General features: G+C 46.0%; 1 protein-coding gene across 1 annotated transcript in view; it reads right to left on the bottom strand.

Annotated features, from left to right (window-relative positions):
• Positions 1-278: 278 nt before the first annotated feature.
• The window catches only part of LOC135392741 (MAM and LDL-receptor class A domain-containing protein 1-like), a 29,608-nt gene continuing 3,652 nt past the window's right edge, over positions 279-26,234 (bottom strand). The window contains exons 2-20 of the mRNA XM_064623463.1: positions 23,644-24,009; positions 20,395-20,440; positions 18,350-18,523; positions 16,939-17,142; positions 15,840-16,021; positions 14,951-15,068; positions 14,740-14,886; positions 12,044-12,127; positions 11,784-11,971; positions 8,807-8,891; positions 8,666-8,695; positions 7,287-7,427; positions 6,278-6,600; positions 6,124-6,208; positions 3,477-3,506; positions 3,220-3,399; positions 1,225-1,535; positions 791-866; positions 279-716 (exon numbers count right to left, since the gene is read on the bottom strand). Of these exons, the coding sequence (XP_064479533.1) occupies positions 676-716; positions 791-866; positions 1,225-1,535; positions 3,220-3,399; positions 3,477-3,506; positions 6,124-6,208; positions 6,278-6,600; positions 7,287-7,427; positions 8,666-8,695; positions 8,807-8,891; positions 11,784-11,971; positions 12,044-12,127; positions 14,740-14,886; positions 14,951-15,068; positions 15,840-16,021; positions 16,939-17,142; positions 18,350-18,523; positions 20,395-20,440; positions 23,644-24,000 (2,802 nt within the window). The 5' untranslated portion in view covers positions 24,001-24,009 and the 3' untranslated portion in view covers positions 279-675. The remainder of the gene's footprint in view (positions 717-790; positions 867-1,224; positions 1,536-3,219; positions 3,400-3,476; positions 3,507-6,123; positions 6,209-6,277; positions 6,601-7,286; positions 7,428-8,665; positions 8,696-8,806; positions 8,892-11,783; positions 11,972-12,043; positions 12,128-14,739; positions 14,887-14,950; positions 15,069-15,839; positions 16,022-16,938; positions 17,143-18,349; positions 18,524-20,394; positions 20,441-23,643; positions 24,010-26,234) is intronic.

The following is a 26,234-nucleotide window of genomic DNA, read 5'->3' as shown; positions in this document are numbered from 1 at the left end:
ACCACCACCACCATCCTTTCGGTCGGGGAGCTCCTCGGGAGCGCCTCTAAAGTTGGCAAAAAAAAAAAAAAAAATACTACGTATTCTGCACACATTCATACACATACGTATTCTGCAGTGGTCATGTAGCCGGAGGTTTGTCCGTACACAGGCATGTATCGCCTACACTGTGGCTCTGAAAAAATCTTCTTCTTCTTTTCCGTCCGTCACCTTCTCCTTTTTTACGGTTGGAACATTATTGAAATCTTTATGATTTAATACAAGTTTATTGCGTTCGATTAAGGCAACATAAATGAACCTACCACTGCTACAAAAGTGTTCATAGTCACGATAAGCAATCACGGTACATCTTCCCTCTCGTTATGTACATCGAAAAATCAGTATTTATCTGAACAAATGAGAGCATTTTTACATGCGGCTTTTACGCGAATATTGATGCAAGGCAGTGCTGCAAGCTCGCCTTAGAGAAGTCGCATAAAACCGGCGATGTGAGAGACAGGCTACGCGTGACACACGCGACAGATAATGATAAGTATCGCTTATCCATACACTCAGTGCACGTACAGGAAGAAAAGCACAGAGGTGTAGAAAGACCGCTGACTGTGGCATTCCCAGCGCAATATGAAATGACGTCAATGTTATAAAAAAAAAGCGCCAGGCATGATGGCGTCCATTCTAGACGTCCGTAGTGGCGATGACAGCTGATGGCGGTCGAGCTGGAATAAGACACGTAAATCACAATTGAGCACTGAAGCTTATCCAATCGGTACGAAAAGGAGTCGTCACTCACTCTCACAGTCTCCATTGTAGATTGTGATGTCATCAAGCGCGAAGCCACCGTCCGTAGCCTCACCTTCAAACTGGATCTGAAACGAAAGTGTGCGCCGCGTACAATGCAGCACGTACCTACTCGGGTCGTGAGAAGATACTCTTCTAGTGGGTCAGTCCTTCTACTCAGTTGAGGTATTACCCCCAACAACACCGAATATCCTCTGGATGTACGAATAATGTCCTAAAAAATTTGTACGTCCGATGGACATCATCAGAATATCCGTTGGACGTGCGAATCCGTTAGGACGTCATTCGTACATCCAGGGGATATTCGGTGTCGTTGGGGACCTCCTTCCACTCAGTCTGCTCAGTTGAAGAACAGTCTCTGTTCTAAACATCGTCGGCTTACAAGCTGAGACTAGCGTTCAGTCTATGCAGTACTTGCCGACTTACCCTGAAGGCGCTATCGACGGGTACCTTGACCTGGGCGTACCTCCAGTCGGGGCGGCTGGTGTCCATTCTCCTGGTGGAGAGGCGCCACAGAAGGGACCTCATGGCTGGCGTGTTAGGGTCCGCCTCAGTCCCCGGGGGAACCTCAGCCACACGGAAGACGCTCAAAGTTGAAGACTCGCCACGACCAAAAGGCGCGAACCAGAAGCTCAGACATCGTTCAGCTTCTCCGTCGTCGGGTCCGATGACGACAGATCGGAGGATCGGATTCTGAACCGAGTTCTGGTTGAAGATGTCGAAGAAAATGTAGCCCGCTGGAAATGTGAAACGTAAGACTGCGTCAGTGTGAAAGGCAGAGATGAACTCTCCGGGCTCCTCGAGACTGAAAGAATTTGAGGAGGACAAAGTCCTAAGCGATCAACTCTATATAGGTCAATCATCGATCATGTTCTACCGTTCGTGACACGATATATTGTTTGCATAGGAATTTTTTTACGTGCCGCTGGTCTTATATCGTGATCAGGTTCGTAGAAATGTGACAGATTGATAACGTGGCTCATTGGTAATGTCGCTAAGGGTTTCAAAGACAATTAAAACGACTATCGTTTTATGTCACACGTTTTGTGGTGCGTCGTGGCAGTCCCTCGGTAACTGTCAACGTGGTATCACCACATTCGACTGGATTCCACATGTTTTCGTTTGCTCGTTTGTTTTTTTAGATGGAGGGCGTGCAAGCTGAATAGTGCAGCATGGTGTCGAGCCTATCCGGAGGCGCAGGTCACAGCGGCCATTGTCCATTCAGAAATTGAGGTCAACAACCATTTAAATTTTATGCTCCGTAGCAGTATATTCGCTGTGTCGCTTGACAAATTGTTGAGTGAGTAATTATAATTCTAATCTGAATGACACGTTCGCGCATTGACCAACATCTAAAACACAAAAAACAGCGGCATGACCGAATGAATAAAAGCATCTGTTCGGTGGTGGTAGCCGAGGTCGTGTTGAAGACTGGAGGTGGCGGCTTCGAATCATACCACCGGCTGTGGACCAGGACACACATTAACCCCCCACTCCTGTCTGCTGTCCACTCTGTCCACGTCTGTATGGCACTCATGGCCGCAGTTGCTTCGCGGTGCTAACACGGGATCAAAAAATAATAATTTCTCTAATGTTCCATTACTCTTCCCCGTACCTTTGGAACGCTCGCGCGGTTTGAGACTTCTCAAATATCCACATCAACACGTTGGACAGTGTATCCTATAATAGAGTGCGTATGCAGGCATGAGTGCAAATTGTATACAGGGTGTTTCAGTTAAATTGCCGGGCTAAAGAATTCGCGAACGGGTGCACCAACCGGACAACTTTCTTTCTTACAAGTATCTGTCCGATACCACCTGCGCGCCGTGTGATTGAGTGCGAGGCGCTCATTATTTAAATAAAAATACAAATATGTTTCGTGAAAAAAAAAACATTACTTCTAAAGCATGGCGAAGTCGGCATTAAAATGGATACTGCCCCTTTTGGGACCTTCAGTGGACACCTTTTACAGGAAAATCTGCCACCGAAGCGCAAAAGGACGTAATTCATTGGTGGATAAGGGAGTGGAAGAGCGTCCTTTTGCGCTTCACCGTGACCAGCCGCGAAGAAAATATGTAAACCGAAACCAATTAATTGCTTCAACAAATGACCCGCTTCGGTGGCAGATTTTCCTCTAAAAAGGTGTCCACTGAAGGTCCCAAAAAGGGGAGTACCCATTTTAATGTCGACAGCGCCCTGCTTTAGAAGTTATGTTTTTTTTACGAAACTCATTTGAATTTTTATTTAAATAATGAGCGCTCCCACTGATTCACGCGGTGCGCAGCTTGTAGGTGGTATCGGACAGATACCTGTAAAAAAGAAAGTTCTTCGATTGGTGCACCCGTTCGTGTATTATTTAGCCCGGGGTATTTAACTGAAACACCATGTATGCACATAGTAAACATTATCCTCATCACGTACTGGGAGCCCTGTAAGTGTGGTCTTGCAAATTGGCAGGCCGACTGATCACCGACGCTAATCTCCAGGCGAGGGAGTCCCGAGAACCTACGCGACCGATCACCGACGTGCTGCCTGTCTTGTGCGTTTCGATCCCTGTTGCATTTGTCCAACCGCACATGTCACGCTCGAAGGAGCATTCACCTGCAAAGTACACAAGTCGCCTTGAGCCGTCTGACAAACAACACGGAGAACAAAATTCATCACTGAGAAATCCGTACCTGGAATAGCTTTGGCTTTGTCCGGGAAGGCTGTTGAAGGAGCAAGGAAAGTGTATTTAAAGGAGTACAGAGGGCCATCTAAAAATTTTCAAATTAAGACGCCTGATGAAAGTATGTGTGTCATCTTACCGAATAGCGCTAAAGGTTTTGATGTGTGCAATTTGTTTCCCAGAAAAAAAGAAGCATAAACATGGCTCCGCGCGTTCACCCTTAACTCGCCACTCCGGGTATAACGTGGAGGAGAAGGTATAATGCCACGTCACCGATGACGTTATAAGGAGAACTCGTTCTGGTTCGCCGGTCAGTGGTGGTCAGCGCCTTGTCCCTTTGCCGCCGTAAACCAGTTTTGGCAGTTCTCCCGGAGAATTGGGGATAGAAGGAGCGGCCGGATAATTACCGAGCCAGGAGAAAGGCTTTTTCAGAACCCCGAACAGTAGCAGACGACAGATAAGTAGCAGACAACATTTCTCTAGACCAATCAGCGAGCGTTCTCCTTATAGCGTCAGCGCGAGGTTCCAGGCAGATCACAGGCTGGTACTGCTCTTCACCGCCGTTGCGCGCGGTCGCTTTTTGCGGTGTACTTTAAATTCCATTTCTGCAATAATTATGACTCTGTGGTGTGAATTACTTCGCATGGTGCATCTTACTGGCCTACTTAACAGTTTTATAGGAAGAAAACAGGGTGTTAAAAATTACTTCTGTGCTACTTTAAAGGTGCTCGAGGCACTGCTTAATTAACTAAACTATCTACCAAGAGCGGCCACGCAAAATACTCTCCCTGAAAAGACTGCACTCTTAGAAGAAAGGGTGGAGCAGCTATCACCTTTTAGGAGGTAATAGTTGTCGCATTTGTTGTGCCTAAAAGTTGCAAAGTTCTACTTGCAACGTCACTCTCGAAACAGAACTTCACCGCATAGCACGTTGTCCGCCAACCATTGCCACAAATGATAGAGTTAGCGCTTATGATTCGATGAGCGAGAGGCGTACGCCTTTTTGTAGCAATTTGGATATATGATAATTGATTTTACCACCCGTTTACACCCTTTATCAGGCGCTATGTTGACCTACACTCTTAAAAATGAACTTCACCGCATAGCACGCTCCTAGCCAACAATAAACTCGAATGATATCGCTATGTGCCCTGATTTGTTCAAAACGGTAGGCGTACGCCTTTTTTGTGACACTTATGCTGTTCATAATTGTCACAAAAATGGCGTACGCCTCCCGTTTTCAGCAAATCAGGACAGATAACGATATCATTCGAGATGATGGTTGGCTAGGAGCGTGCTATGCGGTGAAGTTCATTTCTAAGAGTGTAGATGGTAACTATAGAAGTTACCACCTTTTCACACCTTTTTTTTTTTCTTAGAGTGTGTCGCATCCCCGTGCACATTCAATGTACAAAAATGCGCTGCAAAATGAGCAATGCGCGGAGCTGCGAAACCTGGGAGGCGTGGTCTGATTCTGGTGCCGTGATGTCAGGAGAAGACGAGCTCTCATTTGCCACTGGAAAAATCAAAATTTGTCTGCTACGAAAATGGCGCGGCGCTGACCACATACGCTCCTTCTGCTTCGATCGGTCCGGTTGACGTCACGCCAAGGGCCACCTGATTGGCTCTCCTCTCGACGTCACGGAATGATGCTCATGCGGGTGGGGTTCTCTCCGAAGGAGAGCAAGGGATTCCGGAGCGCAGTAGAAGGACCCCCTCGTTCGCTACAGGACATCGACGCTCTTTGTTCTTGGGGACGTTCTTACGGAAGAACGCGTGGTAACTTGCCATGTAACCTGCCACTACCAAAACGAAGAATTTAATGACGAGGCTTGCACTGCTGAGGATTGCGAGAAAGGTCATCAATATGTATTCGCAGCTCAATGCTTTAAATCTTTTAATACTTGGCGTTACTACTCACAGCGGACAACTCCAAGGCAAAATACATATGCTATCGTCAACTTCTGGAGTTCATTCCATTCATTGACCTCTTTCCATTCGGAGGTGATATGACTGTGCGGACGCAAGTTTACGATTTTCAATTTGCTACAGATTTCGCCAAGTGTACCCCAGTTCTGCGGTATCGCTGTCCTAATCCATCGAGAACCACTTCGTCGGCCTAAACATTACGCTGCACGATAACGCTAACAAAATTGTATGCGAGAATGAAACGCAGATTATGACTGATAGACAGACGACAGATGATTTTATAACACAAACATCGCCATAAAAGCACTGAACAACTGTTCCGCCCTTATTGGGTCATCGTCAGCAGTGCGCGGGTATGCAGCGTTTGAGTGGGTCGCGTCAGAAGGTCACGTAGAACGTGGTGTCCTTCCGTCAAGGTGAGAGCCTCACCAACTGAAAGCCCCGTGCAAAGCCAAGTGAAGAGCTTCCCCACATACTTCACTGGCTTTCACAGGCTTTCGCCCTGGCGAGAGGACATCACGTTCTACCTGACCTTTGCCACCCTGTCAAACGTTGCATAATTGCGCACTGCTGGCGGTGGTCCAATAAGGACGAAAATAAGGTCCAGTACTGGTATGGCAACATTGAGTTATAAGCTCATACACTACGTGCAGCCAAAGAGCTTCGGCTTCCTTTTCGCTACAAACAAACTGACGGTTAGTGTAAGAAATACGAGACAAATACAGTACTGTTGCAGTCCCCGTCGAAGAAGCTGATGTCATCGATGGCCACGTAGCCCACCCGGCCGTGACCCCATATGCCTTCGATCACGAGCTGAAATACGAACATTACCATAAGATACAAGAATTTAGAAGTTATCCATTCAACCGAAGAAGCCATTACCTGGTAGGGCTCATTGACGGGCATCCCATCCGGCAGCTTAATTGGCGATCTTGCCACCAGCCACCGGTGACCCTGATGGTTGTTTAACCGCCAGACTGTAAGCAGCGTGAAGGCGTTGGAACCTGGCTGGGCTTCACGCAAGACGTGTATCCGCAAGGAACCGAGACTGGGTCCCGACGGGTCAATCGTCCTTTCGTACATGTAGTACGCGAGGGAGATGCAACGAGGCATTGCATCCGCGTTGAACTTTGGGCTCAGGAGCCAAGCCTTTGATCCACCTCGCTGAGGCAGGTGGCTACTGCTTACAAGGTTCATGTAGTAACCTGCGTACCAGGGTATACGATAATCGATGCCAGTGTCCAGCAGTACTGTCCATGAATAAAGTTTACAGTTGATGCCGTGTACTTAAATGTTTTACTGCTTGGGACAGTCAAACGCGATACAAGATCTATAGTTTTCCGGCATCATTTGTGTGGCAGACGCCTGACGGGCCTGGCTGTCTCATCTATAGAAACCAGAACTAGTCTAATTTCTAAGGTATGTGTATTATGTGGGCAATACCTTCCGAAAACTACCGACCAAGGCGTCGGCCGAAGACATTTGCGGAAGTTCCCAGTGGTGGTGCAACCGATTTCATAGACAAAAAAAAAACAAAAAAAAAACGGGTGATTTTAATTTTTTTGGAGACTATAGGTCCACGACCATTAGTCTCTTCCGGGGCTAAATGCACGGTAGTTCCTGCGAAGTTTGGGGTGCTCGATTACAGTGCTGGAGAATAAATTTCAGGATCAGGGTGCGAAATTGAGGAGAACTTGCAAACCTATAGGGGATCAGAATATTTAGTCGCTCCCCAATTTACTTATTTTTTATCGCGGCAGCCACCGTATAGCGTATAGAGCTTGCGCCAGCTTGCCTCGCGTAATGAACGCACCCCTATATGGTGTTAGACAGTGCGTTAACTATGCGAGTAAATGCGGTGTACGGCAATGTTTTCCTGTTTATACTTTACCGTCTGGCTTCCTCTTGGTGTGGTCGTACGGAGGTCCGTTCACGCCGTAGCTGTACTGACGAGCCCAATCGAAGTCATCTAACATGTCTGCCGGATGAGGATTGGTCCAACCGCAGGTATCTTCTTCGAAGTTACAGTCCCCTATCAGACCACAGTTTTCTTTTCGCTCACACTGCGCTTCAGCAACTCTTATGACGGTGGTCATCTTATGCCCTAACCGTAATGCATTAAACGGAATGGTACACTCTTAAAAATGAACTTCACCGCATAGCACGCTCCTAGCCAACCATCATTTCGAATGATATCGTTATCTGCCCTGATTTGTTGAAAACGGGGGGCGTACGCCTTTTTTGTGACACTTATGCTGTTCATAATTGTCACAAAAAAGCGTACGCCTCCCGTTTTCAACAAATCAGGTCAGATAACGATATCATTCGAGATGATGGTTGGCTAGGAGCGTGCTATGCGGTGAAGTTCATTTCTAAGAGTGTAGTAACTTCACCTCTTAACCAACCATAATCTCGAATGACATCGTTCTCTCCCCAGATTTGTTGAAAACAGGAAGCGTGCGCCTTTTCTGTTACAATTATGTCCCGCATAATTGTCACAAAAAAGGCATATGCCTTAAGTTTTGAACAAATTAGGGGAGAGAACAATGTCGTTCGAGATTATGGTTGGTTAAGAGGTGAAGTTACTGCCATTCCGTTTATAATGTATTAAGTTTGCAGTGTGGCTACACTCTTAGAAATGAACTTCACCGCATAGCACGCTCCTAGGCAACCATAATCTCGAAAGATGTCGTTATATGCCCTGATTTGTTGAAAACTGGAGGCGTACATCTTCTTGCGCCAATTATGAACAGCATAAGTGTCACAAAAGAGGCGTACGCCTCCCGACATCATTCGAGATGATGTTTGGCTAGGAGAGTGCTATGCGGTGAAGTTCATTTTTAAGACTGTGTGGTATTAAACGGGAACCAAAGTACAAAAAGGTCTCTTCGCTGAATGAAAGAAGCTGTTACCTTAACACCAACACAAAAGGAACGGGATTCATCTATTGCGTCGTTCGTGATTTATGATGGATAGAAAAAACGCTATTTACGCTTTCCCACTTGCTCTCCTTCTCAATAAACGTGACAATGCGGATTGGGCTCTGGTCGTTTTCAAACGATTTGTCCAATCATCGCGGAAGATCGTCTGAGGAGACCAATAACAGGCCGCTCCGCATTGTCGCGCTTTTTTTTTTATTGATCATAAATCCAAAACGGCACATCCCGTTCCTTTTGTGTTGCTGTTAAGGTAACGGCTTCTTTCATTCCGCGAGGAGACATCTTTTTGCACTTTAGTGCCCCTTCAAGCGTGACGCCATGCGGAAGTTACCTGAGTTCCTCGCTGCAGTTTGTGGCGATACTGCAGAAGACAAAAAGGAGAACATTATGCTTTTGGGTGCACAGGAACGCTCTGTGCATTTGTTTGCACACATGGCTGTTACGACTGCTATAAAGGGGCCGTGCCACTTACTCGGACAAGTTCCGGCCCTGAAGGCGATGTTGTCGATGCCGATGTTGCCCAGAGAATTGGCACCCACTGTAGCTTCGATAATTAGCTGAAGAAAAGACAGGATTACAGCTTCTCATATATATGGCGTAAATCTGTATACTATGTTGGACATTACGCCAACATGAGTGAACATTAATATTAGAGGTCCCCCATCAATGTCGAACTACTCATCTCAGTCACACTACTGGGATATGCATGCCTAGGATTCCGACTTTTCGGGGTTTTTCATTTGGGAAAAACCGGGTAGCGTTTACCGAAGCTTTGCGAAATGAAAACTCCGAAGAGTCGGAACCTTAGATATTCTGTAAATGCGCGTAGTATTAATTAAAAGCGGTAAAAACCTTGACAGTGCGGGGACTTAAAAACGGACACACACAGCACTGAAAATCAATCAATCAATTATGAATCAAGCCCAAATCCTCACTCTTATGGTTATGGAATATTGCACCCACCATACTTATGTCGCATATACCATCAGAGAAGGCGTGCGAAATTCTGCGTTTACAATCTTAACCGTGGTAAGGGCTTAATAAGTAAGGCAAAGCAATGTTAAGGTAAGGTAAGGGCAATATCTGTGGCAAGCGTTTTATGTATCGCGCTGAGTAAAATCTGTACAGTTTGATTTATGTACAGACATTGTAAGCTGGAATTATCCCTATGCGCTTAAAAGTGGACGTGCCTTCTGCTGGAGTTTTAAGATGCCTATCAAGTCATACGAGTTCATGCATAACAGCTGTTTTATCAGCGCGCTTGTGAGTCACAAAAAATATATAGACTGTTTTACCTTATTTATATACTATACAGGGTACTTTCACATATAGATTATAAAAAATTCTAACTGGCGACATACTCGCCGGAGGATTGTGGGACTTTCGGTAATTACTTTCTGGAAACGTTTGCCGCCATTTAGGGAGGCTTTGAACAATTTTTAATTGAGGGAAATTTGTTTTTAAATTGAACTTTGAAAATTGCCGCAAAGAAGAGCGCACGGAAGTTGCGGGGAGATGAGGAAGTGTTCCCGGCTCTTTTTTTACCTTTCTTTCCCCCGCCTTGGCCTTGATGCTGGTGACAACCGTCTCATCACAAAAGAAGGCAAAACAAATAAAGGCGGAGACACTTCCTCCTCAATTATCATCTCTGTTCGTCTCTGGACATCATCCTTTTGCGTTTTCATCATCTTATCATCAGATGAACTTTCTGTATTAAGTGTACTGGAGTAGCCAGTTTGACTTCGTCGAAACTTACATCCCCATTTTTTTTCTTTATTCACATCACATCACATCACATCACATCCTCCTCTAGACACACATTTGCGCGTGCTTTGCGACAATCAAGCAGGTGGGGTTAAAGCGGGATTTTTACTATTTTTTCGACTGTTTCTGTTGCGATACTGTGCATAGTTTTTGTTGGATCTGCGGTTATCTGTGGAAGATTTCATATTTTTGTAAAAAAAAAAAGAAAAAAACGTGGGGTTCGCTTGGCAATCTTTCAAAGTTCATTCGAAAATAAAATTTCCCGCATTTAAAAATTGTCCAAATCCTTCCTCAATGGTGCCAAAAGTTTCCAGAATGTAATTGTCCCACAATCCTCCGGCGAGTACGTGGCCAGTTAAAATATTTTATCACTTTACGTGAAACACCCTGTATACAGGGTGTCTCAGTTAAATCCCCGGGCTAAACAATTCGCGAACGGGTGCACCAATCGAAGAACTTTCTTTTTTACGAGTATCTGTCCGATACCACCTACAAGCTGCGCACCATGTGAACGAGTGGGAGGCGCCAATTATTTAAATAAAAATTCAAATGCTTTGCTTGAAAAACATAACTTCTAAAGCAGGGCGCGGTCGGCATTAAAATGGGTACTGCACCTTTTGGGACCTTCAGTGGACACCATTTACAGAAAAATCTGCTACCGAAGCGGGTCATTTGTTGCAGTAATTAATTGGTTTCGGTTTACATATTTTTGTCGCGACTGGTAGCGGTGAAGCGAAAAAGGACGATCTTCCACTCCCTTATCCACCAATGAATTACGTGCTCGTGAGCTTACTTCGCAACGGGGTGTGCTGGAGAAAAAATAACAGCGTCAAACAGGCTACGCCAGTCCCCGCCCCGCTTATCTGACAGATATGCGCCCTTTCTCTGTTATGATCGCACGGACGAAACACAGTTAATCACATAGTATCTTGGTATCACATGCTTTCCATTTTTTCTTCAGCATTCCCCATTGCGAAGTAAGCTCTAGAACACGTAATTCATTGATGGATAAGGGAGTGGAAGAGCATCCTTTTGCGCTTCACCGCGACCAGCCGCGACAAAAAAAAAAAAAAAAAAAGTAAACCTAAACCAATTAATTACCGCAACCAATGACCCGCTTCGGTGGCAGATTTTTCTCTAAAAGGGTCCTCTGAAGTTCCCAAAAGGGGTAGTAATCATTTTAATGCCGACAGCACCTTGCTTTAGAAATTATGTTTTATTCACGAAACTCATTTGAATTTTTATTTAAATAATGAGCGCCTCCCACTCATTCACACGGTGCGCAGCCTGTAGGTGGTATCCGACAGATACTTGTAAAAAAGAACGTTCTTCGATTGGTGCACCCGTTCGCGAATTATTTAGCCCGGGGATTTAACTGAGACACCCTGTATAAACGAAGGTAAAGGATCCAACACACTCTCACAACAGAACTTCACCGCATAGCACGTTGTCCACCACCAATTGCCACGAGTGATAGGGTTCCCGTTTCTGATTCGAAAAGCGAGCTTTTTGTAGCTATTTGGATACACGATAATTTCTACAAAAAGGCGTACGCCCCTCTCTCACTTCAAATCAGATGCGATAACCCTATCATTTGTGGCAGTGGCTGGCGCACGACATGCTATGCGGTGAAGTTCTGTTCTGCGAGTGCACTACGAATGAAACAGTGCGGATATGTCTCTTACCGAAAATGGTTCCGTAGTAGCAACCTGTACTTGGGCCGTGTACCAGCTATTTCCTGCTTCCCCCGAGATCTCCCAGATCGTCCTGGGAGGAATTTCCGAGCCTTCGATCTGTTGCTGAACTCGCAGTGTTCCGATACCGTTACCGAACATGTGCGTCGCGAACTTCATGCAAACGGGAAGGTTGGCTCCTGCCAATACAGAGAGGAAACGTACCTCAGTGGGGGTTACCATTGCGGGAAAGTAAAGGTAACCAAACTGACCAGTAGCTTTCAGGGTAGGACTGATGAGCCGGGCACGGTCCATCGGACGTCTCGGATACGACGAGTCAATGAAAATGTAGCCACCTGAACAACAACAACAACAACAACAGATAAATAAACGCAGGGACATTCTGAAACCTATACGATTGAAATTTACGAAGCTGACTTTCACGCTCTTGAGCAGAGATGGGGAATAATGCATTATCTGTAATGCATAACATTTGGTGAGGAGTAATAGATAATATGTCATTACATCTTTGGTACATAATGAGTCTATAGGGCCTGGATTTTTAGGCATTTCCTTACAAATGCCTAGAAACGCCTAAATACGACATTTTCGGGATTGCCTGCCTTTTTATCATCTATATTGAATTGTAGCCTTTTTCAACATTTTAGACGCCATTAAGAGCCTTTTTTTTTACAGATGTAAGTGCGAGTGCGGCTTTCAGGCTCTTGCCGAGTGCTGCATTTTGCTTTTCGTTACCGCGTGTTTGCGCCATTGTTCCTTTTTTGCGTACATTTGATCCGAAGATTTGGCCTCTCTGTGCCTTTCAAGATCTTCGAGGGCAGAAAACTAAAAGTATTATTCAATATAGCGTGTTTCCCGGCTGCCTCAGCATTCGTGTGCCAGACGTCAAGGCTTGTATGGTACCGTCCTTTAAACGAGCAAGTTTTCCTTGATGGAGCATTCTGGAACACCAACAAAGCCAACCAGTGTACCTGATTAACGTGCCTATTTTTACATTTTACTGCCTATTTTGGTATTTTGGGGGGCCTAAATGCCTGCCAATTTCCGTCGTTTTTAGTGCCTAAATTTCCGGGCCCTAAATGACATTACCCATTACTAGATTGTGGCGTTTAAACTACATGCATTGCTGCTTTTATCTCTCGACAAAATTGTCCACACGTAGCGATTGTGCAAAAACTAATTACTACCACGGTAACGTATAACGAAGAAAAAGACTAACCATGCTTGTTACAGTGTGTGTGCTCCAAGCACTACGAGTGTGCTAGAGACTTCCAGGAAAAAAATGTAATGCTAAACTAATGCAGTTTACTTGACGAAAGTGATGGCATTAGTAATGCATTAGTAAACACGAAAAGTGATGAGTAATGTAATGCATCACTTTACAGAACTGTAATGAGTAATCGTGATTTCCCCCAACTCTGCAGTCAGCATTTGGTTCAGACCCAATGAAACGAATACATACGTGTCGTCCTTATCATTGCTCTTATCAGCAATGGGGTATGGGGTATCGCCCCTGGCGATGAAACTCCCCACTCAGAATGATTTAAATAAAGTCGTTGTTGTTATCATTGTTCTGCAACCGTCTACCCTTGTTCACGTCGTGTAATGCCATTTTGTGACCGGTTGATTTATGAGCGAAAGAAACAGCAATGGGCGCGATAAGTGGCTGCTCCGGAGCGCGAGTGTTTGGTACTCCTACCGTTAAGTGGTTACGCTCGTACTGTGAGTTTCGTACGCGAGCGCGCTCTTCGCGCCCCAGCTTTTGGAGGGTGCACGAAAATGGGTATCGTGCTCCGTCACGTGAACTCTTCCCCCCTCTCCACGAAACCGGAGAAAGAGAATGCAGGACGCGAGTAGACGCGAGGCGGCAGCAGAGCAGGGAGAGTAGAAAAAAGAGAAAGGGAATAACAGCAGCACAGCGAGCGTGTTCAAGCGTCCAAGTGCCGTTTAATAGCTGCTCCAGGAGCACGAAACTCGGAGCGCCCGAGAAGGAGTAAGAGAGCAACTACTTAACGCGCCCAATCACAGCTTTCACTCTCCCGCTCCTTCCTAAGAAGGGTGGCAATGAGGAGTGGCCTTCTCATTGGTCTCCTCACACGATTCGTCCAATCATCGTGGGAGGTCGTTTGAGGAGACCAATGAGAGGCCTCCGCATTGTCGTGCTTCTTCAGAAGGAGAGGAAAAGCGTAAATTGCTGTTTCTTTCACTCATGAATCGCGACCGACGTCACGGATAAACCCAGTTCCTTTTGTGAGGGTGTTAAGCTAACGGCGTCTATCATTTCACGAGGAGAGATTTTCGCACTTGAGCTCCTCTTTAATTATCACAAAAAGGTGTACGCCCAGAGGCACCGCATATAGCACGCTCCTAGCCAAACACCACCCCGAATGCCCTCGTTCTCTCCGCTGATTTGTTGAAAACTGGACGCGTACACCTTTTTTGTGACACTTATGCAGTTATGTTAAGCGTCACAAAAAGGTGCACGCCCCTCTTTTTGCACAAATCAGGAGTGGTGACGACATCTCTCTGTGCAACGATTGGTCTTCAGCGTGCTACGTGGTGAAGTTCTGGAGTCGCGACGATGCCCACTTGTATAGGGCCCAACAGGGGCAAACTATTATTAAAATCATACATGTGTCGGCACAGTTCCCTTGGAAGTCGGCCCAGGACGCACATTTCCCTAGAGCGTTAGTCGTTACGTTGCCTGCCTTTGTTGCCCGCCTCTTTCAGAAGCACCCAGCACCACCACCTCTGTTCTTAAAGCAATTTATGCGGACCGCAGGACATCCTCGCCGTATGTGTGCCATCCGCCTTTAGCAGCTAACGCTCTGTCCAACACTTTCCACACGTGAGCTGCTCCGTTTGTGTGCCAAATAATCTACACCCTCAGATACGACACTGTACATACGAACGATGTGACTAAGCAGACTGTTCCGTACATCTTTACCTGACATCTCGTCCTTGCCGAAGCTCGAATAATCCCTCGAAGGTCCCGTTAAGAAACTCATGCTTCCACGGCCTTGTTCCCAGTTGAAGTCGTCGCCTGTGTCGGCGTTGGTCCAGCCGCAGAATCCGCCTTCGAACGTGCAATGTCCTGCCAGGCATACATAGCCGTTAGAACAGCGTAGAACGCGCGTTACCTCGACGTTCTTTCTTACCCAGACAGTTATCTCCAGCTTCTTCCATGCGGTCGAACATGACGTCATCTAAAGCGATAAACCCTCGAAACCTACGGGCAGGGTCGCTACGGCGTTTCGGTACAGCTTCGAACCAGATCTGGTAGTAAATGATCATAATATTGCTGCCTCATTCGTTGCGTTTAGCTGATATTAGAGCATATAACACTTGTCTTGCATTCCTTATGGCCGTATTCTTAAAGGGGCACTAAAGTCGGTGTCTCCCTCCTTCTCAACAAGCGCGACAGTGCGGAGAGGCCTCGGATTGGTCTTCTCAAGTCCCTGGCGATGATTGGACAAATCGATTGAGGGGACCAATGGGAGCCCGCTCCGCATTGTCGGCCTTCTTGGGAAGGAGAGCGAGAGAGAAATAGAAAATTGTGGTTTCTGTGGCTCGGTCAGTCACGAACGACGCAACCGAACCTGTACGGAATCTTCTTTAGTGGAAGAGAAAGTATAGCATATAGCATACGATACAACCGTCCCTGTCGTCTGCCATACGGAATATCTTGCGACTGCGCCGCAGGGTATTCCGCATGGCTAAAAAAGAAAAACAAAAAGCACGCAAAGACACGACGGGAATATCGCGAGGAATATGAATAAAGAGGTATGAATTAGGAGGAATATCTGGAGTGCCGTGCAGCGTACATAGCAGAGGACACCATCGGCCCTGTCGTCTGCTACGGAATATCTTGCGACTGAGCCGCCTGGTATTCCCCATGCTTAGAAGAGCCCGAAAAGATGTGACGATGAGCGCTCGCGCTCACGGGGCAGCAGAAAACTATGACGTTTTGCGCATCTTCCGCCGGAGTATTCTGGAGAATGTCGCTCATGCGAATGCACGGTTTCCGTTAAATATGTCTTCCTTCACCTGATGTACTTCTCCATAGGTGTAAGCAATCTCTCCTTTCGTCCACCGGCCATCGTACGCATCTTGACTTTCCCAAAGGGTTATGTTTTCCTGCGTTGCGGCGTCCATGATGACCACCTTGAGACGGTCCACACTCAGGCCTTCCATAGCGTAGAAGAAACTGATGCAGAACCCCATGGGACCTGGACATTTGTGCGTTGTGCATGACATAGTTCACCAAATGCAATGGCCATCACAAAGGTGTGAAACAAATAATGATTAGTACACAAGTATTGGTTCCGAAGCGTTCTGCTCCTGCACTCTAAAAACTTAACTTCACCGCATGACACACTCTGCGACATCCACTGCGCCGAATAATACATACTCCTAAGAGAGGACCTCACCACATAACACGCTGAAGTCTCTCTATCGCATAGAATAGTACGCCCTTTTATGAGAATCACCCAGGTGGCGAATTTCCACATTCATCATCATCAGTGTATTTGTTGCTGTTGTTTGTGACCATCAAAACTGCGCAAATGTCACAAAGAGGCGTACGCCTTCCGTTTTCAACGAATCATGGGAGAACGACGTTATTCGAGGATGACTGTCGGCTAGGAGTGTGTTATGCGGTGAAGTGCTATGTTTAGAGTGCACAGTTATAGCTTCTTATTTGAGGAGATTGAGGGGCGTACGCCTTTTGTGGCAAATAACGTATACCAAAGTGGTCACGAAACAGCGTACGCCCCCATTCATTTTCAATGAACCAGGAAACAGAACGCTATCACTCTGACTTGCGGTTGGTTTTGAGCGTGCTCTGAGGTACCGTTTTTAGGGTTTGAGTACACTTGCACGAACGTTGAGGAAATTCCTCGGTGCCGTCCTCAGTAGCTTTTTTGTCAGGGCAGCGTTGAGGACAGTAGCTTGTGACCGAGAAGCACTACCGAAGCTAATGAGAACACCACTGGGGGGGGGGGGGGGGATTTCCTCAACGTACGCGCAAGTGGGTCCTTGTGATCTTGCTTCTCCACACTACAAGTGTTCATGCGGCAAAGCACTCTTCACAGGAGGCTTAACGCGCGTGAAAGAGCCGAAGAATGTTCATGTTCACAACACTTACCGGTGGGTGTGATGTTTCGAGTACCCAGAATAACTGACTCGTAGTCTACTTTGGGCACTTTGAGAACAACGGGCGCTGCAGAAGTTGTGGCTCCAGCCGCTGTAGATTCTTCTACCACTGTTCCCGGTGTCATCGTTGTCGCGTTGGGCAAGATGCTGGGACCCGGCGGAACGTGGAAAGAGGTTTCGAAGAATATGTACCCTCCTAGAAATGTACGCGGGAATGGGCGAGATGTAATAAAGCTAAAGCTAGATCCTGTACACCAATTTGCGCGCGTGACATCACGGCTTGCGGGGGACCTGCAGTCAGCAGATCGTCTGCCTGGTGTGGGCAAAACAGCAATCAATCGGAGTGATTGGAGTGATCGTTTTCATGCACAGTGGGCACGCCACAAAGCCGTGTATCCTTCGGGTACACAACTCCACGGGGAAAGGGTGGCGAAATCACTTTTTATCCGTTTCCGCGCAACGCAGAACGAAGAAATCGTTTGATTGTGAATCGTTTTTTTTTTTATTTGGAATCGTTTTGATCAGTTAATCGGAAAGATTCCCTGATATCGCCTCTGTGGGATCCCCTCACGATACCTGTGTGCAAATAAACGACGCTAACATGAATCGGTACACGGTAGCAAATCACCGCTGTTTTCAGAAACGCCCCGATCAAACAGCTCGCCGAAGGTGAAGTAATTGTGTGCTTCCAGTGAGTTGTACGCCTGCACAGTATCAGCAGTGAACTGGCTCGGCGAAAATATTAGATAAACTACAATGCGATTGTGATCGGCAGCATGTTTTGTGGCCGGGTCATCTTTGGGAAGTGTAGACCCAATGCTGTCATACCGGCTGCCTGCAAAGCTTCCTCGGCCCCTGAAGTCGCTCATCACAGGCTACGTCTGAATATGGCTTTCACTCCGTTCTATCGCTACCAGCTAGGCTGTGAGGCTAGCCCTATGTGCAACGAGTGTGGTGTACTTGCCAACGTAAAACACGTACTCCTCCGCTGTCGGACTTATATCAACGAGAGGCATACACTGCAGTCACAGCTTGTCACCCTTGGCTGCCGCCCCTTCAACTTGTCGAGCATCCTCGGCCCTTGTGACACCGCGGCCCACTCCAGGGAAGCCTTACGTCATGTAGTTGGCTTTTTTGGGGGCGACAGGCCTAAAGGACTCATTGTGACCCTAACAGCGCTCTCGGACATTCCCACCATCACGACCACGATCAGGATCGCCATCGCCGCTCCGATCATTCCCGTCATCTCTCATCGTCATCGCTCATCATCGTCATCACTCATCATTGTCACCACTCACATTGGACCTAGCTTTTGCGTAGCGTTCCACTCCTAGAGTGGAAAACCTCCCCACTTCATCATCAGTATATATCTGTTGTTGTCGTTGTTGGATCTATCATCTCACCGTCTCCCGTGTTGAGCGTATGATCCGTACGGGGCCCTCCTAGCCAGAGAGCAGTGTCCCCTTTTCCGGGCTTCCAGATGATCTTCATGGTGGCGTTGAAATAGTTGAACCAGTCACACATGGTCAACTCATCTCCCTGGCCAAAGTCGCACGGGTCCGGTTTTTCGATGAACACTGGGTTTGAAATGCAAAGGTCAGAGTCCTACATCGCGTCCTAAAGGGACGAATTCTTTCGGAATAACTTGGTAAGCTTTGAAATACTGACCTGTAACTTACTTTCACTTCGTAACATTTTCTTTTTGTAGTAATTTATTGTTTTATCGCGAGCCACGAGTTTTACCGGTATAGAGGTACTACTACTGGTGGTACTTGTAGTTTAGGAAGTTACTCAACAAAAGGAACTCGTTACAATTTAAGTTACTGCGTAAAAAGGTAACTGGGTTTCTAACGAAGTGACATCTTATGAAAATGAACTTGAAGTCCACAAGTTGCTTTGGAAATGTAATAAGTTACTTTCAGGTTACCTGCTACGTGATATGCAATCTTTAGTTCTTGACATTTGTGCACTTGGTTCTAATCTTGATGCTACTCTGGGTAGTTCAAGACACTTTATAACAGCCTTCGATACGTCAAAGTTATACCAATCTTCAATATGCACTCTAAGAAAAAAGGGTGTGAGAAGGTGGTAACTTCTATAGTTACCACCTAGGTCAACATAGCGTCTGATAAAGGGCGTAAAAGGGTGGTAAAAGGAATTATCACATATCCAAATTGCTACAAAAAGGCGTACGCCCCCCTCGCTCACCGAATCAGAAGTGGTAATCATATCATTCGTGGCAGAGAGTGAGGCAGCAGGTAGAACTTTGCAACCTTTTAGGCATGACATATGCGACAACTATTACCTCCTAAAAGGCGTAACTGCTCCACCCTTTTTTCTAAGAGTGTGGTCAAAGGAGACCCTGTGCACGTGCAATCTGTATACACTCGTGACTACCGTCTCAGTATCACTTTCAGAAAAAAAGGTGGAGTATAGTTACACCTTTTAGGAGGTAATAGTTGTCGCATATGTTGTGCCTAAAAGGTTGCAAAGTTCTACCTGCTACCTCACTCTCTGCCACGAATGATGGGGTTACCGCTTTTGATTCGGTGAGCGAGGAGAGCGTACGCCTTTTTGTAGCAATTGGGGTACATGATAATTGCTTTTGACACCCTGTTACACCCTTTATCAGACGCTACGTTGACCTAGGCGGTAACTATAGAAGTTACCACCTTTTCACACCCTTTTTTCTTAGAGTGTAGAGAAACGTAGGTCGCGTTATTTGTAGAGTAGAATTGACAAAAAGAAAACTTTGGAGCTTACCCCAAGTTAAAAAGTTACCTAAACGGGAACGAATTCCTCAAGAAGTTACTGGAACTCAAAAGTAACGAGTTAAGCTAGAACTTACTAAAATAACTTACTTGCTCGTAACGAGTTGCCCTCTTATAGTATCTGTTTCAGAATGCGCAATTGGAACGACGACGTAATGTTTTGCGGGGAAAATGTTCAATATTATAGTCAACTTAAGTCCTACAACTGGGACCGCCCATTCATCCGTGGAAGGCTCCTGCGATTGGCTAACAGCCTTTGCTCGACGCCCCCGCTTCGTGATGTAGTGCCGGCTCTTCTCTTGGCTGCGCCGCACTACATTCGCGCGCGCGGAGCGATTCTTGTGTGGGGGCGGGGTCAAGTGTATGACTTATGTTGTCACTGACTACACTCTTAAAAATGAACTTCACCGCATAGCACGCTCCTAGCCAACCATCATCGCGAATGATATCGTTACCTGCACTGATTTGTTGAAAACGGGGGGCGTACGCCTTTTCTGTGACAATTATGAACAGCATAAGTGTCACAAAAAAGGCGTACGCCTCCCGTTTTCAACAAATCAGGGCAGATAACGATATCATTCGAAATTATGGTTGGCTAGGAGCGTGCTATGCGGTGAAGTTCATTTTTAAGAGTGTATAGTCAAACGGCGATGAGGACAGAACGAGGAGAATCTTACTTTCAGCTTCTTCTTCCTCCTCTTCATCCTGTCGCTTTTCCCTTTGCTGTACGGGGGAGCAACAACAACAACAACAAATAAGTAATGATGATGTAGTGAGGTAGGGAGGTGTGGGTGTTGTAGTGGATGTAAGTGTGAGAATAGCATATCATGTATTCAAATTTAAGCAGTGAGCTTATCACACCTGTTACTCTTTCAATGTGTGATAGTGCAGTCTTATATACTATCTGCGATAATTGGAAAATTGGCCACAAAGACACAAATACGGCAACACTCCACGCCGTTCCATCACAATTCGCGCAGATGCTAAGTGTCCTAAAAAAAAAGCAGTACGCCTTCCATCTTTAACGGATCAGGAAACATAACGCTATCATTCGGAATGGGGGTTGTGGAGACTATAGGGGGCGCCAGTAAGAGGCACCGAGGGCAAAGGAGCCGCCACGGGAGGGCGCGATGGAAAAAGGGTAAAAAGGAACGGCGGGGAGGTGGGGAGAGACTTGTGCGAGCGGCACGATCCAGGGAGCGGCCTTACTCTGTCCTCTGTCAAGGTACGAAATAAACCGTCTCATGTTTGACTGACCTTTCTTCGGTTCCTCCATGGGCAGGTTGGGCGGGGGTGGTCGGCGAGATGGGAAGGAGTTCCCATAGGGTTGACTATAGAAGAGTGTTATGTGCTGCATAGCATGATTTGATGAAGATGGGAAGCGTGCAAATTTTTTTGGACCCCTGCGACGTGTCGCGTTAATTGTCCGAAAAAGGCGTGCACTCTAAAAACAGGACTTCACTGCAAAACATGCTCCTTGCAGGCCACCCACCTACGTCAGTAGCTTTTTTCCCAGTGCTCTGGGTTCATTTATTGGACCGAATAAAGTTGAAGTTGAAGTGTCATCATTCTCTCCACTGACACAAACAACAATGTGGAGTTTCATCGCCACGGGCGATACTCTATACCCCATTGCTGGTGGTGATGAGGGGAATGAAATAATGAGCCTCTTCACAATGAGAATCGAAGTCCGACCTTGACTGTAAGTGGTCGGTCTTCAACAAGTTATATTTTTAGACTGCTCATTTGCGAGAATGTGAGAATTTAAATCTGGTCCAGAGGCCCACAAGGACTAATATACAAGGTGTCCCAGAAAACGTGTCATTGAATTATAATTAAAAAAAACTACTACACCTAGAATCATGCGGTTAACGGCATTTGTTCTTATTAGGTTTTTGCCACCTCCTGATGTGAATGTCATGTATCGTAGGTTTAATTATATAAATATTTGCGAACTGAACTCGGAAATTTGCAAAGTAAAGGTCACTTTTTTACCCCTCCAGTATGAAGAGCGTGCCGAATTCACTCAAATTCATGATAATTGACAGTGATATTCACGAGTTATCCCATTGGAAAAAAATAGTCAAACATCATGCTTTTCGGAGCACCGGACCATAGTGCGCGATGACTTTTTGAGCGCAATCGCTCTCCGTCCGACGAAAGGAGGTTCCAAAGCCAGCCCACCGAGTGATAGTAGAAAAGGTAACAGTTCCTAAAATTGGGAGAGGGAAAGCATTATCCCAACGGAAGTCGGACGCGATAAGCCATGCCTGTGTTATCTCTTTCTGCGATGCCGGGGTGGGCTGGGTTTCCAACCTCCTTTCGTCGGACTGACAAAGATTGTGCTGAAAAATTCATCGTGCACTATCCTGTGGCAGCTCCGTAGAGCATGATGTTCGCCTATTTTTTTCGATGAGATGAGATAGCTCCTGTATCGTTGTCAATTATCATTAATTTGAGTAAATTAGACACGCTCTTCACATTGGTGGGGTGAAAAATGGACCTTTACTTGGCAAATTTCTGACTGGAAAAGCTGGCAAAAATTTACATAATTAAAATTACGTTACACGACATTCACATCAGGAGGGAGCAAAAACCCAGTAAGAACAAATGCCGTTGACCGAATGATTCTAGTGGCGTAGTTTTTTTTTAATTATAATACAATGATACGTTTTCTGTGACACCCTGTATAGCAAAAACCCTGAAGCTTCACTTGGTTTGTCAGGCTACAAGCTCTCGTGTACAGTCTTAAAAAAAAGGTATACTTTAACTCCTTTTTCTTGCCACATGTATGACTCCCTTTTGGAGAGTACAACTACTCTCAAAAAGGAGTCTCCTCACTCCCTTTAGGGAGTGGGACTACGCTCTAACTATTACTGGAGAGTAATATTACTCTCAGTTAGGGAGCAAGGGAGTAATGTTACTCCCTTGTGGTAGTGAGGAGACTCCTTTCTGAGAGTACTTGTACTATCCAAAAGGGAGTCATATATGTGGCAAGAAAAAGGAGTTAAAGTACACCCATTTTTTAAAGAGTGTAGTTGACCACACTTTGTTTAAGTACCAAAAGAAGTGCACGGTTAAAACAGAACTTCACCACGTAGCACCCTCGTAGACAAACATAATTCCGAACGATATGATTCTGTGTCCTAACTTATTAAATATTGGAGAAGGTGCCTATCTGGGACACATTGTGCATATCCCAGGTAGGGGCTTCCTCCTGTTTTGAACAAATCAGAGCGCAGAATGATGTCACCCGGAATGGTGTTTGGCTGCACTCTTAAAAATGAACTTCACCACATAGTACGCTCATCGCCAACCATCATCCCGAATGACAACGTTCTCTCCCTTGACTTGATGAAAACGGGGGGCGTACGCCATTTTTGTGGCAATTATGAACTTCATAATGCTACAAAAATGGCGTACGCCCGCCGTTTTCAGCAAGTTCAGGGGAAATAATGGGATGATGGTTGGCTATAAGCTTGCTATGCGGCGAAGATCTGTTTTTAGAGTGGAGGAGTGTGCTATGGGGTGAAGTTCTGTTTTAACAGTGTACCTAAGAAGTACACTCCTAAAAATGAACTTCACCGCATAGCACGCTCCTAGCCAACCATTATCTCGAATGATATCGTTATCTGCCCTGATTTGTTGAAAACAGGGGGCGTACTCCTTTTCTGTGACAATTATGAACAGCATAAGTGTCACAGAAATGGCGTACGCCCCCATTTTCAACAAATCAGGGCAGATAACGATATCATTCGAGATAATGGTCGGCTAGGAGCGTGCTATGCGGTGAAGTTCATTTTTAAGAGTGTACTTAAAGAAATATAGTGCATACGAAAGCTTTTACCCCAATAAACCATGTGAGGCTTCAGCTGTCTTCGTATTATTACTGCCTGTTCGACACGACTAGGGGATCGTCCACGTACCCTGACAAGAAAGTCTTTATTCTTTTCCTCAGCCTCTTCGAGTGGGATCTCGGTGGTAGTGGTCGCAATCGGTTCGTCTGTGGTAGAGGAATAGGCGCGGGGACGTCTCGTGGAAACGGTTGTCGTACTGCTAGGTGGCGGCGTTGCATCGGTGGTTGTGAAAGTAGTGGTGTTGAAGAGCGGCAGGGAATTAACTGACGAGTGGGGAAGGTGATCGATCCTCCGTGGTTGGTGGTGGCCACCGAGGAGGTGTGGGTGGGATTCGGGTTCACCAATCGGGTACCCACAGTCCGTCTCTTCGCAGGTGATGAGGACGACGCAGTAGCAGATGGTCAGCCACAGGATGATCAGGGACATTGGCAGGCTCTGCAAGTGATCACATCTCATGTAGTACACGTGTCCTTGCATATGAGATGAAGCTGTACGAGAGGTAAAGCTGTAACCCCACTTCCTCGTTCGTTCTTCGTTTCTCTCCTTCTTTTTCTTTTCCATTTTTCTTTTTGAATAGCAAGCCGGCTCCTTGCCTGGCTAACCTTTCCTTTCTTTTTTTCTTAATAGACATACCCCCCCACACACACACACACACTTCGTCAGTGTCCCACGCTCACCTCGCCCACATACTTCTCACCTCAGCTCACCTTATGCACGTTCCTCCCTTCTTTTTAATCTTCTTTTTCTTTTCTTTTGGTTCCTTCTTTTTTTCCCCTTTGATATCTCTCTCTCTCTCGCCTGTTGTTAGTTTGTGTTTCTTCGTTTTGCTTACTTTATTTTCTACTTATATTCTCGCGAAATAGCAAGTCGACACTCCGTTTGGCTGACCTATCCGCTTTTTTTCCCCTTTCTTTTTCTCTTCTGATAAATATATCCCCCACCCACTTTGACAATGATGAATGACGCGATATTCTGAAGGAACAATTCGAGAACATCTTTGTTACACCCGTTCTAGAAGCATTTCCGAACTCTGTCGAGACATTGCGCAGTTCGCAGTGAAGTTGTCCCAGGACGTGTTGTCCCTCCCAGGAAACGTGCCGCCACCTCGGCGAACCGATCGCCCCGAATTTCAACGAGGCGTCAGCACCACGTCTGCTAACACAGTGACTCTCTCAAAGGAGCATGCAATGAATCTCGAACATATGTGTGTTTGTTTATTGTGGGTTGTAAGAGAGGTTAGCCAAGACAGGGCTGGCTGGCTTGCTATTCTATAGGCATATATAAGCATATATACCGGGTAGCTAGCCTGTAAAGGTTTACCCATGCCGGTATGTGGTACTCACCATTTACTCAATGCAGGTATAGAAAACTCCTGTGTCAGCGTGGAACTTTATTGGTACGTTTCATTGTGGTAAATTTCAAACCGATTCAACATCGAAATCCCAAGTTACAACCAAAAACCTCCAAATTCCTATGGGAAAATAATCAAGATCGAAGCCATGTGGGTAGACTTTTATAGGTAGCTACCCTGTAATTTTTCCTATGGCATGAACATAATATTTCTAGTAAGTGACACGCAAAATATTTCCTATGGAAGACGCGCATTTCCTGAGAAACAAAAAAGTTCACAAAAGTGCGCGCAGCGGTGCGGCGACCTCTCCGAGCCCCTTCTAGCGTGTCGTGACGTCAGATAATCCTAGCGCTTGTATTGGCTGCCGCATATGGTCTGCTACGGCGCGAGTGCAGGGCGACAGATCGACTGCTCTGCTTCAGGGGCGAAACTGGCGGCGCCAAATACAACCGCAAAAAAGAAACAACAGAAAAAGAAAGCGCGCTCCTCACTATTGGACGGAAGACGTGACGTCACAAACTGGCAGCCGATGAGAGGAGCTTTTGTGATCCGCAAGGTTGAAAGCCCTCTTATTACTCGCTGTAAACGCACTTTTTATGTGAGTGTTTGTTTTTTGTCATAATTTTCACTTCTCCTGATGCTCCTTCAAGCACACTACAACAGAGCGACACCACTGGTCAGGTGCATCGTGCTCTTCTTGTTCGCATTATGTTTTCTCTAATGCTTCACAAACTTCCTAAACTAAAATCTCAATCGTAAAATACTTATGCTTCGAATATACGATCTACAAAAACTGCTTGTTCTGCTCCGTAACATTTTGAAGCGCAAGGGCACGTTCTTGCGGCTATTATTATTGGGTTGATCATACATTCTAGTAATCTCCACAACGGTCAAATGTAAGAAATCCAAAATCCAAAAAAAATCGTGACCGTCTGCTGTTCGCTTCGTGAAAAAAAAAAAAGCATTTGAAAGCGCCTGTTTTTTTTTTTCCTGATTTTATTACTGATGGTAGTGGAGCTTTTATATTACTCTTTATTGGTTTCAGAATGCTACCATAACCCGAAACCCAGGAGTGATCTCAATTGTTCGGTTTATGCAACAACAACAACAATAAATGATGACGATGAGATGGGGTGTTTCACCCCGGTGGTGCGGAACCCTACCGCGTTGCACGTGGAACATTACGTGAAGATGATGAAGGAAGGAAGAAAATACAAGAAAGAACTAAAGCGTCTGCAGCAATCCAGTGGACGACAGGAAGTCAATGAACAAGTGAAGAACCCGACGATGTATCACAGGATCTTCATAG

This window comes from Ornithodoros turicata, chromosome 4 (assembly GCF_037126465.1).
Source record: "Ornithodoros turicata isolate Travis chromosome 4, ASM3712646v1, whole genome shotgun sequence".
Classification (NCBI taxonomy): domain Eukaryota; kingdom Metazoa; phylum Arthropoda; class Arachnida; order Ixodida; family Argasidae; genus Ornithodoros; species Ornithodoros turicata.
This window is presented reverse-complemented; position numbering and strand designations above follow the sequence as displayed.